This window comes from Cataglyphis hispanica, chromosome 8, assembly GCF_021464435.1.
Source record: "Cataglyphis hispanica isolate Lineage 1 chromosome 8, ULB_Chis1_1.0, whole genome shotgun sequence".
Taxonomy (NCBI): domain Eukaryota; kingdom Metazoa; phylum Arthropoda; class Insecta; order Hymenoptera; family Formicidae; genus Cataglyphis; species Cataglyphis hispanica.
The window spans coordinates 3,552,936-3,567,806 of NC_065961.1; the positions used below are offsets into that span (position 1 = coordinate 3,552,936).

The window sequence follows — 14,871 nt, forward strand, 5'->3', positions numbered from 1 at the left end:
GTCTTGTAGAAATTAACGTCTCAACGATTTTGGAGGAAGAAACGTATGGAGCTTTACGAAATTACTTACGATCCGAGCGATAATTGAAATTTTTCAACGCGCTCCACTTCTGTTCCAGCTCACGCCAAATGTTTGCCTGCCAAACGATGAGCGAGACGGGTGGTTTACGAGTCCTTTCATGTTCCAAGAGGCGCAAAAACGAGCTAGTATTTTTACGGCTGCTAACAGCGGCGCCGTAAAAGCTAGGCGCTGCGTCACCCTGCCATTGTTTTATGTGTTCCTCGCACTTTATTTCAGATAAAACGGATACACGAATTTTCACGCGAGCGCGTGTCACGTTAAGTGTCACGCTCAACGTTCTTATTGCAAATTCACAAAAATTTATCGTCATGAGAAATCAGCATACAATAAAAGGTGGCTCAAATCGCTTACCATTCTTATACATTCATGTTACGTGAGAGCTGTGCGATACTGAAAAAAAAAAAAAGAGAAAGAGAGCTTTTAACGTAATTTAAATGATGTTACATAGAATTAATAAATGCGGCAATTAATAATCGCGGCGCATGGCTCTTCGATGAAAAGAGGGAAAAAAAAAAAAGAGAAGTTACCGACTCTCGTACTTATTAACTACTAACAGTTTGAATAACCCAGTCTCCCTCCCATGGGATATTAACTTTCAAAGTTAACTCGCCTTTTTTCACTTTCGAGTTTAACGAGTTTTATAACTACATTCCTGAAATTCATACGTTTCCTCGTATCGGTGCTCGGTCGCTGATGAAAGTTAAACGTTTTCTTTCGTACTCGATTCAGCTCGACAGAGAAGAATTCAAACGCACCTACGCCACCTCCCATTTAGTCGTTAATTGTAATACAGCTGAGATCTACTACATCCATTTACACTCTTCCACGGTGCTTTGCAACCGCTAATTGGGAGCCATTGAAATTCCATTCCAGCACGCGTTTTATCTGAGAAACTACAGTCAGAGTATCGAGTCTTTCTCCCGGTTCGTGTTCAACAGCTGCAAAAACGATTTAGCTTGTCGGAACCACCGTCTCTCGTTGCTTCTGATACTTTAAGTTACTTTGCGCCTCATTAACGGGATTTAAAATAATACATCGAGATTTATCCGACGTCTAATTGTACAAGATATTCAATTTCGTCTTCGAAATTATTTAATTATTTCCGACATTATTTCCAATCATTTTTATATCGGCATAATTTCGTAGAACAAGACGAGTTCCGAGAAGAAAGAAAAAGCTACTCAAACGCGGAAATCTCCGTATTTCCAACGAGTTTTGACATACTCTCCAATATCTCAATGATTCAAAAATTAATAATCCCATCATTCGCAACTACGTAAAGGAGAGCGATGAATATCTGCTGCGATTCTTCTCTTCTTCTTTTTCTTCTTATATATATATTCCTTCTGTTCTTCCTTCATTCCACACTTTTCTTTTTTCTCAAGTCTATCTTTTAATTATTTTTCTCATTATTACACAATCTTTTTCTTCGAATTATTTGTTTGATTAGTGTATCTTACTTCAAGAGCCATCGAAAAATTAAAATATTTGCGCAATTAAATTTCTACGTCTTATTTCTTGTTGTTTATCACGTGCGTATCTCTCAATCTTTAGCTTGGATTGAAGCCAGCAATTAATCAGAATCTTTCAAGATTCCTCAGTGGCTTTTATGCGCATATCTCTTCTACATCTCTTGCCCTGGTGCAGCTCCTTCATAAAGCAGCCATTGTTTCTCGGCGAGGGATTCTCGCCGATGGCATTTGCGGCCACGAAAAGCGAACGGTCGACAGGTATTTTACAAGACGTTAGCGCGAAGAGCATGACTGCCGCTACTTGAACACATAGCCCAGGGTCAGCTTTGACGTCAGTGGAGCACACGCTCTCGTACACACGCATGCATGTATTCAGGCAGGCAGGCAGGCAGGCAGGCAGGTACGCACGCACGCACGCACGCACGCACGCACGTCCGCGCATAGAGAACCACGCCCGTCATAAGCGATCATCCAACTCGCTCCTGACCGATTTGTTCGCGATTGTCATGTACGCATAAAATGTCCCAAAATTGTACATATAGATTCTTCTCGAGACGATATTTTTCCAACGAAAATGTCAAAACACATACAATCAAATCAAGAATAATTTACGAACTAAACATCGGAAGAAGAAAGAAAAATTATTATAAATTTATATTCTTTGGCTATAATCAAATAAATTTTTATAGATGATGATATTTAATTAGATGGCATAACAATATATAACGTTAAAGAGATGCAATCATTGGCCTTCTTCATTTTTATCAAAAAGAACTTTCATCTTTAAATCGACCAAAGAGATTGTTTTAAAAGAGACATCTCTTGTGGTGGACTTCTGGGGTACACGCATATATGTATGTATATGTGTTTGCGTGTGCGTGTGTGTATTTATGTGTATGTGTGTGCCGAGACGCTGTCGACATTGGTGTCACCGACCACGATTAGTCTCGTCAATCTCCTTCCGGTATCTCCTTCCACGATAAGAAGAAATGGCGCCCCGACGCTATTTCGCGGTAAGCCTCAATAATTTCGATTACGTGAAGAGGTCAGAGGCGAACTCGCGTGAATCTCGTTCCTCGATGGAGATTCGGAGATGCGCGTCATCGCGTGGTCCGCGCGTGAACGGAAAGTGTGCCGTGCGAGGCGCGATACGGCGAGGATTTTAATCCCATAATTCTCGCAGATCAGTCTCCTTTCGACATTCGAATCAATAGCGACATAATTTTTGTTCATCGTAAAAAAGAGACGTTATAATGTAAACAAAATAAACATTTTTCAATATATTTAAATAATTTAAACATTTTTCATTTCTCTCATCTTCTTTAATTTAAAGAAAATTTAATTTAAATTAAATTAATTTAAATTAAAGACACATGGATGGCTCACACGATACGTTCGCTTTCATCTACGCGAAAATGAGTTTAATCGTGCTTGGAGCGAGTGCATTTAACGCTAATCTGCATCTGAACGAAGGATTTAGTCGTATTATGTATAATGCGGTAAGATAATGTTTTATAACCTTTAGGTTGACGTGTTAATAGTATGTACAATTAATATTCATGACAATATTAACAATTGAAGAGTAGAATAAAAAAAAAGAAATAATGATATGCTGCAAACATTATAAGATTTTTCTTTCTCGCCCAATGACAAAGCACTCGACCTGAGTGTACGGATTGCACGTGATTGAGATACTGGAATTTCCGACAATTTCGATGTCTCCCCTCATTGATAATATAATCTTTATGATAATGCGCGCAATTGTTTTTTTTTTTTTATAAGTGGTTTTTTTATAAGGGGATAATATCCATTTCTTTTTCTTTTCATTTCGCGGAGATATGCGAGAATTTATAGCGTTGTTATAATTCACGTTTTATTTAATAAAGGGTAGATACATATCAAATATTAATGCATTTACGTCAATGGTCCCTCCGCAACTATTTATAAACAGGAAATCTGCAATTCGGGATACTGTTTATGTAAATAATAATCGTGAATTTCAGGCGTTGATACGCACGCATGAGTCAATAACAAATCCGCAATTATATGAATTACTTGATTATTTCCTGGATACTAAAATACACGAATTAAATTAATTACAATCCTCGATTATTCGCGAATAAAATGATCGCGATGTAATGAATTTATTGATGAGCATCAATAATTTCTTTTATTACAATTCTCATCGTTGTCACTTAATAACGCGTAAACAAGTAAAAAAAAATTACAATACAAGCTAATAATGATCGTCTGCGATTATTTATGAGCGAGTGAGTGCGCGCGAGAAACGTCTCAGCCTTGAAAAATTTTGCGATCTACGTTCGAACATATTGATAAATTGACACACGTCATTTACATGTATATGTATATTAATCTACCGCGATTTCTTATAAAAATACACCAATCAACGAGCAGCCGGTTATCAATGTTGCATCGGCGAGACGGCCACATTTTAGAATCTTTCGACTTTGTTGGCGCGAAAGCACGATGTCATTTTCGTCCTCTTTTCTTTTTTCTCTTTATTTAAACCGTCGCACAAAATGCAAATACACATAAAAGATACATAGATATAAGATAGCATAGATAGCACTTATAATTATAATCCGTTATTTACGTCAGAAATATGCGTATAGAGGACTTTAAATGTGCTAATGTGATTTTTTAATTGTATCAACGTAAAAAAATAGTATATTATATCAATCTATTTATAGATTTTATGATACACCAACCGTAAATAGTGCGCTATAAGAAAGACAAGCGATTTAAAATCAGACAGTGCTGTATATTAGTTATGAAAATACGGATTTATATATAATTATAAATAATTATTATCGCATTTTCAGCTTTCCCTTTTTGCCTTGTACGTCAGTTTTAATCTATTTAATATGGCATTGCATTAATCCCTCGATCTATTATATTATATCGGCAGATCTCGAAATAATTTAGCTAAATTTGACTGTCTCATCCTAGTCAAGTTCGTTCATTGACATTAAATCACAATTTGAAAAGCTAAGTTTAGGTCAACTAAATACAGCCGACTGATCAATTAAAATTTACCTGCAGTGTTCACGACATTCAATGTGATATTTTGCAAACCTGGAAGTAAATAATTTTATTTAAGACTCAAAATCTCGCAATAAATCTACGTACATATATATAACGTCTTTAACATAAAATAGTTATATTAAAGAATACATTATATATAGTAAGTGTATTTATTTGTATCGATACGAAAATACATTGGATACGGTATCGATATCCTTCGACCTCATGTGCTGCAACAGGATATGCAATTTCGGAAGCAACCTTCGAACATGCAATAAGGAGCTAGCGGATATATATGATGATGCACGATATCATCATATCGTTCACCGAATTTCATTGACGTAAAGGTAAGTGCGTCACACACATGCACGATTTTAGCGAGGAGGAAAAATCCGTGTTGTCACCCTCGACACTGGCTTCCACGTGCGAGACGGATCTTTTCACCTTGATGAGATCGTTCGATCGGCAAAAATTGAATGAAAAAGAAATTTCCCCCATCTTTCACACGCACTCGTCGCGAATGCCGGCCGATCTGTGTAAATATGTCACATACGTAATAATACGCGCGAGGGGTGTCGGCATTCGTTACGCTACACATCGTTCACGCTCGACTCGACATCGAAATTGTGCTAATTGCGGACGTATGTCTCCATCGACATACGGACGACCGATGACCCATTAGCAGTATATTTGCACCGCGAGATACTCTACTCTTTGCGCCACGTAATAATCTAATGGCATCGCATGTTACTCACGGAGACAAGTTTCCTGCCCTTCCTCAGTTTATGCTTCGTTAATAAATGGAGCGCGTAAATGCCAAAAGCCGCATATGATTAAAACAGCCACCCCACAAGTTTATAGCTTCGATTTAACGCGGTAGTAACGCAACAAATTACAATACGTATCGATCACTATATATATATATATATGTATATATATATATATATATGTATATGTATGTGTGTATGTGTGTATTTTTTTTATTAATTTATTAATTTATTAATTATTTTTTTTTATTAATTTTTTCATATACAAGATAAATGCATTTTCCTTAAAGATCAAAATATTCATACTTCGATGTAAACATGTCTGGAATTCCTACATTTTTACGTTGTCATCTTCTAGGAGATATTGCAATCCATTCCAATTACCATCAATTTAACTTTTCGCCAAATTCAGGTACGTCAAAGCCACGTAGATACTGCCACAAATGCGTCACGACAATACAATTTTGTTTATTCATTCCGAACGTAAACTCGTAAACTTGTTATTATATATGTATATTCTTGCAAAAGATAGACCGCAAGTAGAGAACAAATCAAAACAAAGCGCGAATTAGCATGTAGAAGTTTCAATTTTCCGCGATGCAATATGCATATATGCGTACAAATAATAGAATTTCGAATTTTATTATTCTTATTGATACAGCTGGTGATTCGCATGCGAAAATTCGCGACGATTTTGTATAAATTTGCTCGCTGCACAAATATACATATATCCTTCTAGAAACAAAGCAATCATTTTTGCATCATTTATACCCACGTTTATTTCTAATTCCGGGTTATGACAATTAACCGCGACACGATCACGATTTACGGAAAAAAGAAAAAATCGCGAGCAGCGATTAATGTCCGAACGATTTCTCTGTAATATATGTGTATATATGATCATCCGGATCTCGAGAGCGTCTCTCGCGAAGAGTCAAGGGTCGCATCGGATGACGCATGACGGGACATTTCGCGGCCTATTCTCGATTTCCGATTTAAATGGGGTAATACGCGGCATTTTTACGATTCGTCTCGCACTGCTGGAGCGATAAAAAGTCGCGCCCGGATTATTGCGACGAACTTCCGGCAGCGCGGAGCAACGGTAAGGTCGTTAAAACTCGACGATAATTTCCTCCCCGTGCAATAACGCTGGGAAAAATAATTGCGTCAGCGAATAGCTTAGGCATTTATACGAGCGTCCTTCGCTCGCGCCTCGCGAAAAACCCTCCTTGTGCCGGCTGCTGGTCGCGACGCAATATTTCCCACACGTCAATGCATTTATCTGTCGTATGAATGAAACGCTTGCGGTCCATCGATACGCATCGGTGCATGACTAATATCTTCCGTAATACAAAATCGAAACTCTATTAAATGAAACTCTCTCTGACCGTCCGTAAGTCGGATTGAGAAGCCGTCATCGCGCAATAACATTTGTTAATTGAAGCGACTATCACTGACCGGATCAACGATTTAGCAAATCGAAGTAATGAGTGAGATGAAGTGTACAAGGGCGCGAAGCGATGTTTACATTGCCCGTTGCTACAGCAGTTCTATTAATACGTTCCCGTATATCGCGCATACAAAATATTAATATAGAGTATCGCGTAGAATACGCATGTATGTGCCAGATGGTACGAGGAAGATAAATAAAATAACGAGAACAATTGCGTATATATATATATATATATATATATATATATATATATATATATATTTACATGGGGAGGTGCAATATATAGGAAATGAGCGCGACAAAAGCGAAATACCTCTCGCCAAATTATGGAACGCGTGGCCGACTGAATGGAGCTCCTAAAAATACAATTCGCGTCATATGGTTTATCGCCGAACGTCCGGTTTAACGAACGTTTTTGTTGCTGAACAAAGGCTGCATTAGTACAGAAATATATCGCGCTCGTGCGCGCGCCTCATATATGCATGCGCACATAGATTACACCGCAGGATTTCATTGCTATTCTCCCCCTTCCCTCCCCTCCCCTCTCTGCGAATGTGGCATATAATAAACCGGCACCCCATTGTCCGTGCAAAATTTTGCGGAATTAAATTTATCGAATCTCGTCCGGGATGCGCGAAATATCGTTTAACACAATAATAAATAAAAATAATGTCAAACGCAAGCAAAACAACCTACATTTCCGCCAGACTCCCTTGTATTATATTTTTAATTGTAATTCTGCTGAAATAAAATTCCTCTTATTTTTCAGCACTCAAGGGAAGAATTTCAATTATGTTCATTAAAATACTAGAAACTGTTTCGTTGCGCAGCTTCGCGAACACATGTAAGGCTACATAAATGAAATAATTACGGAAAATTATGAGCAACGAATAATAAGAGAAAAAAAGATACACGTAAAAATATATAAATAAATGTACAAATATTTATAAATTATAATCTACTGTTGTGCACGTTATAAGAATAATTTTTATGCATAATATTGAGAACTTGCCCGATTATTAGCTTTATCGTCGAAATAAACCTTCGACCTCTCTTTATCCAGTCAAATAACTCGGCTAGTCGGATTATCGTGATTCCGTCTACCTTATTAACGAACCGCGCGTCGACAATATTAACGTATCGAGGTCTCGTTATAGTATCTACTGAATATTGTATCGTACGCTATCGGCGTTAGTCGCGTATCGCGTATGACGAGATAGTACACGAGAAATTGTCGGTCAATTATTTAACAACTGAACGTGCACGTGATAAGAGAAAATAAAATTAATGAATTCTGAAAGTTATTTACGACTTGTTGTTATATGCTTTCATACAAATTATTGTAAAATATCAGAGATGGCTGCTAATTTTTGTCGAGAAGTAGATTAGAAATTCCGCATATTAAGTGCACTCTTTGATGTTTGGAGAACTTGTAATTAACCTTAAACATATTTGATATCACACTATGCGCGCATTCTATACATATATATATAGATCGCTGTCTTCATCTCCTCGACCTCTGCCTATCGATCTCAACGCATTTGTCATAAATAAATATGCGAAATAAATACGAATACGCATCATCGACTTATATCTCGGCTGACTATTTTTGGTGCCGACAAATTCGCCTTTGACATTATCGATACTATGTAAGGAGAGTATCGAATGAGATATCAATACTAATGGCATCCGATATCGAATAAATAAAACGAATATCGAGAAGCCGATCTCTCCGCGGTCCGATTGCGTCAACAAAGACGTCGTCGCGACTATCTTTTATCGGTTGTTCACTCGATTAAACCATAACGGGAGAAATTGACAATCGGCGAGTGTTTCTTTTTTTTTTTTTTTTCCGCCGTCATCCTTGTTTCATCCGAATTTCACGTTTCGTGTGACGCACAAACTCGAGCCGATCGAATGCAAGGCCACGTCGATGAATGACGATGATCGACGAATCATCGATATGCAATCCGACGATTTCGGACGGTGAAAAGAACGCGCAGGTTTCACGCGGTGTTTCGAATTCCCACATACCGAATTTGGTACGCGCGATTAATTTCTCAGAATTCGTCGGAATGTTATCGAAGTTTTATCGATAACGAGACGGATTGTCTTTGTGCATTACCGAGAAAAAGTTCTGTGATGCCGATACATTCTCGTCTCTCTCATCGGCGTTCGTTGCGCGTTTAGTGCGTTATGTCGTATATTAAATCACGCTGATATTATTATTCATTATTATTATTTTTTTATAGGATTTTATAGGATTGTTAGTATTTACTTATTAAAAATCACACTATAATAATTTTCACGTTTAGATTATTGGATATTATTTTTATACGTATACGGATATATGTATCTATATGGCCGTACGCACACAGACACAAGATAAATAAACGTAAAGTTCGACATTTTTGCGAAATAAAAAAACAGTCGGGCACGCGCAAAAACTCAATAATTAATCACCGGAGAAGTGTAAAATTTTAAAAAAAGCTCGTTGACACGCGCCTCTCTTGCGTACATACGTGCAAATAATATCGTACCGAGAAAAGAGACACGAGGTATATCACGCAAGATTTTTATGACTTACGACAATAATTCCAAGTGTCAACAAGATAATTGCCAATTCGCAGGGATAAAGAATGTTGAGAAAATTTTTATAAGAAATGCAAATCTTATAATTATTATTTTACACCTAAAGGAGAGAGAAAGAGAGGAAATATGGCTCTTGTTGAGGCGAGAGTCGCGTATATAAACGTATCGCTACGAAAATAGAATCTATCACGAAGCGCCGCATCAAGTGCTATTCCATGTAACGCGCTTTCCCCTGTAAAGCGAAACGATAAATTACATTTCACCGAGATGCAGTAGCGATGGTGGTTTCGTAATCAGCATCGTGACTGCACGTTGAGAGACGAAGGTAACGAATTTAGCCGGTTTTTCCAACCGACGTTTCTCTCCCTCACCCTCTCTATCTCTCCATCTCGCAATTACGTAACGTCGCCCACCGGAATCGAGGAAACGAGACAGGGGAGGAGAAAAGAGATCCATCGCTGATCGTTGCACTTCGATGCGCCGCTCTTCTTCCTTCATCCGCGATGCATTTTGTCGTATATATATCGCGGCCGTGCCACATAAATCGGCTCCGGGCGGCGATGTAAATTGCATTCTGATACACAATCGCGAAGACAGAAAAATGGAGAAAGAGAGAGAGAGAGAGAGAGAGAGAGAGAGAGAGAGAGAAATGAACGGAAGAGACAGAGACATGTAATCATTGTTGCATCGAGATGATCGATTTCCGCGAATTGTTACATACGAATGCTACTCTCGTCGATAACGAGAAATCGGAATCCGCGGCGATAGAGAAATCTCTGACGAGATCGAAATAGATCGAAATGCATATTCTATCGACTTTCGATATTTTCGCGATTGCGAATCCCTTCGTACGAGATATTTATTTCAAAGTGTCACACAAGAATTAAAAGTCTCTTCATAAATGAATAATAGATTGATCTGGCATTTGATTAAATTGACGGACAAATGAATGGGCATTCTTAAATTCTCGATAAATATTTGGTATAAATAAAAAGTAGATGTGATTATTGCACGATACGATCGACAGTAGCCGACAGATCCGATTTACTCAAACTTGAGGCAGAGATGAGAGGACGCGAGAGCATTGCTAAATTATTTTCGCGAAACTCAGCTCTTCAATTATAAAAGTTCCTCAAAGGGGCCACCGTGAATCACGATAATGAAGTATGAATACCGCGCGGCACGAGTTTACATAAGAAACTACGATAAATGAATCCTTTGCACGACAACAGAATCAAATTATCAAACCAACACGCTGAAGTAAACACGACGCGCGAGATTATATTCTAGCTAAGTTCGTCATCTCCGAACTTGCCTGTCACTTCCAAAATAAACAAGCTGTTTGAGCTGTTTTTGGACTAGCGGACACGCTAGTTGCTGAATTGACAATTGACTTTTGAGAAACACAACAAAATGAATTCCTTCCTTTTCGTCTCTCTCTCTCTCTCTCTCTCTCTCTCTCTCTCTCTCTCTCTCTCTCCCTTTTTCTTATTGAGAAACAAAGTTGGACGACGGAATTTCTTCTCGAGTGACTAAAGCGTTTCAACATTACTTTAGTAAACCACTAATCTGGATAATGGTACAATGCGCAGAGATGGAGACTCATCGCTACGCCTACGCTAACGTAACAAGCTCGGAAGCGACTTAAGCCGAGAATAGAGACCTCGAGGAATTGCAGAATTCTTTGGTGTTAATCGTACGAAATAAGATTAATATTATTAATCATCACAAGTCGCTTTAAGCGCAAATTACGATCTGCGAATAAAAATATCTCTCAGATCGAGATATACATATTCATCGATTCGTCTTTCGCGCTTTAATTGTGACTATAATATAAACAAAATAACTATGCAAAGGTCCCTTTGTCAATTTATAGAATCGATATCTTTCGCAACAAAAAAAAAAAATAATATTTAGTTTCCCATTTTAAGAGACGGGATTCACATCTTACTTAAAGACTCGAATTTTGAAACATGGCGACAAAGGCGACCGATAAAGTTTGTAACGCACTCACCGTCTTGGAGGACAGGCAGGCGTCGTTGAGATAGAGATGATGCGTCTCCCAACGTCGCAGGAATTTGCTGGACAGGATCTTCCTCACGAGGGTGCGCGTATGATTCAGATAACACACCTGTATGTCGCCCTCCTCGAGCGGCTTGAATCTGGGCCCGGCCGGGCCCGGACTCGGACTCGGACTCGAAGAACCGCTGGCCGATGAGCAGCCCGCGCTCTGACGCTCTAGATTCGGGCAGGATCTCGCGGCTGGCAAGCAACCAGACGCGTCCAGGCCCTCGGGCTTCAGCGAGTCCATACCCGGGCTGCTGTCCTCGCCGTACGAGCTGCAGGTGTCGGCAGGCGGGGATTCGACGCTGGATCGCAGACTCGCGCCCGACGACAACTGCGGCGAGCTGGTGCTGGTGGTCTCCTGTCGCATCGCGCCGCCGTTCACCGACAGGAAATCGTAATAGGGTACCGCGGAAGAGGTCAGACCGACGGTGGACGCGGCTGCTGGACTGGACGGCAGGGACGAGCCGTCCTCCGTCTCAGTCTCCAGATTGCAGGCCTCTTCTTCATCCTCCTCGACCTCCTCGTCTACGTCGTCGTCGTTCTCCTCCTCGCTGAAACCGTTCTCCAGAGACGGTATGTCGCCGATGGAGACGGCGGCCGCTTGAGGACTCCCGGCCATGTCGATTTGCACCGACGGCGACGAGACGGTTGTCGCCGTCGCGTTGGCGTCCTGTCTATTCTCATCGCTGCGAGGATTTCTCGAGCAAGACGAGGTGGACTCCATAGTGGATTCGCTCGCGGGCGACGGCGACGTCGAGGAGGAGCGTGTCTCGTCGTTGTTCAAGCTCGAAAAGTCGGTGGAACGGAGACGTAGCATGAGTTTGCGATGCCAGCTACTACCGTTGCCGCTAGACTTCTTTGTCGGCGACGGTAAAGCGGTCTGATGACTCTCGTCCTGTACTTCGTTGGTGCCATTGGTGCCGTTCAAAAGTACCGTTATTCCGCTCGGCGACGTCAGAGCGTCCGCCCCGAGCGACAGGGGTTCAGAGTCCAGATAATCGGCGCGGATACCCGGCAGAGTATCCGTGCTGCTGCCATCGGACATCGAGGCCTCCTGATCGATGTATCTGATGGAGGAGTTGGAGCCCTCGCTGGTCGCCTCGGAGCCACGTCGATTGCGCTCTGTCGCGTTGGACGTCTTAGCGGTGGGCGATAGGATCGCGTTGGTCAGCGACGACTTGCTCTTGCTCGTCGATAACGACGCGGTGGACACGACGCTTCGCGACGATCGCGTGAAGGGACTTTGGAAACAAAACATTGTGCGTTTATCAAGTTCTTTCCGGCGTGATTTATTCGCGCGATTTGCTACCTGGATGAATCTCTTCCAGTTTTTGGATGAGATTAGAGATCATCGACGAGAGAGAATCCGCTTGAACAAGTGGTAGTGTAGCTCTGTTGTAGTCGTATCGACATCAGTCGTATCGCCGACGCGACTGGATAGAAGGATTTACGCGCTACTTGTTTTTCTGCCTGAAACTTTCCCGCTCCTCTCCGACGCCCTTGTAGACCGATAATCCCCGCGTCGACCGAGGACAGAAGAGAAAGAGAGAGAGAGAGAGAGAGAGAGCTCTTTGTTCCCCGGGTCGCGTCGCAATTTCCCCGGTATCTATCTGCCGGGCTAATCCCCGCGTATCTCGACGAAAATTCAGTCCCTCGACGTTCTTCTTCCACCCTCGCAGAGTATCGTCTGCAGCGATTGTTCAAATATACGGTAAGAGGGGGATCACACGAACGTTTCGGAGCCACCAGCGATCGGCATCACGGGAAGAAGAGTGTATCGACCGGTTGTGTAGCACCGTCATCGAACTCGATGAGTATCCTCCTCGCGAGATCTTGAAGAATCTCACGGCGAACTCAGCCACTCATTTTTTTTTACGCGCACGTTGAAACGCACCGCGACACATCTTCGTAGACTGCGCGGGCAGACGCGTTGTTGCTCGATCTAACGACCTAACACTGACAGCACCTCGTGTTTTGGCGACGAAGCTTTCAGAGTCGATGCCACCTCGGATACTGCGCCCTAAGAGACAACCTTTGTCTGTCTGTTTTGGCAACAAGACTACCCGCGGACAACGACGTCGCGGACACTACTTGCACGTTGAAGAAATAGAATCCACGAAGGAAGGATGATCCAAAGAGAGAGAGAGAGAGAGAGAGAGAGAAGGAAAGAGAGAAAAGAACAGAAAGAGAGAGATGGAGAGAAAGGAATAGAGAGAGGGGTGCGAGTAAGAAAGGGACAAGGAGAGAGCGCGCCAGGCGTGTTTCCGACGTGATACGTAAACGTCTGACACGACTGGGGATGACAAGACAGGTGGGGACGATCAAGCAGAGAGCAAGGCGAGGAGAGGGCGTCGCGGCGCACGGTCTCGTGGTCGATCGATGACTAGTCGGCGAGTTCGCGCGGGATTATCGCACGCCCGTCCTTTGCACTCCGCGTTGTTTCTTATCGCCGTGTCCCTAGGTGCACACCAGGTCGTCCATCCTTAAGGCTTGAACCTGAAGACGCTCGATTCCGCTTCGAGGACTTGGTGTAGAAGTCCGTCCAATTACAAATTGACAGGAGGACGATATTTTTTCTGTCTCCGTCGAGCGATTCGTGTAATAATTCTCGTATACCTGATCCTCTCGTTCATTCGGATCGTCTCACTCACTTCCTTTCTTGTCTTTCGTTGATTGTCGGACATCGCCGAGTCGGACTTGATTCATAACGCAAGGTTTGATTACCACTGTGACGACGTCGGCGTAATCGTCGATCTGTTTCCTGTCGACGGAAATGATTATGATCAGCGAACAGTGTCCTTCACACCGATTACAGGGACGTTGTATTTTCGACGTTACATCATCATCATGAGTCTCAATTCGTTTATAGAGGAATTGAAAAAAAAAAAAATAGACCATTCAATCCGATTAAATCGTGTTTTCCTCCGTACGAGCAAAGATGCCCCACATCGATCAACAGATTACGGAGCTAAATTCCTGACGTTCGCTATGCCGATTAAAATGGATCGCGTTGTGTACATACACGAGCGAGCGATTCCGCGATTAGATAGTACCAATAACGCTTATCGCCGTCAATTTTTGTCGTCTTTACAGCTGCGCCGCGTGGATTATTTCACTGTATGTATTGTAGAATAAATTCGAGACTCTGTTCTGTCTGTGAAACTCTCGCTTCTATCTTGGTAAATTTCCTACGAAACTTGCCGCCTATATTTGGTCGGATTTTTTTTCGATAATTTTGTAAATGTTAATGTGGTTTGTTTAATTTTTTTTTTTTTTTTTTTAGGATGGAGCCTCGCTCTCGTTATATTATCCTATATTTAATTATCTTGGATTCTCTTTATTTCTCAATCTTTATGTATCGTGAATAAAATTCAAAGTTTTTCAAAACTTCTTT

General features: G+C 41.3%; 1 protein-coding gene across 4 annotated transcripts in view; it reads right to left on the reverse strand.

Annotated features, from left to right (window-relative positions):
* LOC126851273 (C-Maf-inducing protein-like) overlaps window positions 1-14,871 on the reverse strand; it is a 31,320-nt gene that overhangs the window by 14,621 nt on the left and 1,828 nt on the right. For all 4 annotated transcript variants that reach the window (XM_050595027.1, XM_050595028.1, XM_050595029.1 and 1 more), the window contains exon 2: window positions 11,425-14,238. In XM_050595027.1, coding sequence (XP_050450984.1) covers window positions 11,425-12,735 — 1,311 coding nt within the window. In that variant the 5' untranslated portion in view covers window positions 12,736-14,238. The remainder of the gene's footprint in view (window positions 1-11,424; window positions 14,239-14,871) is intronic.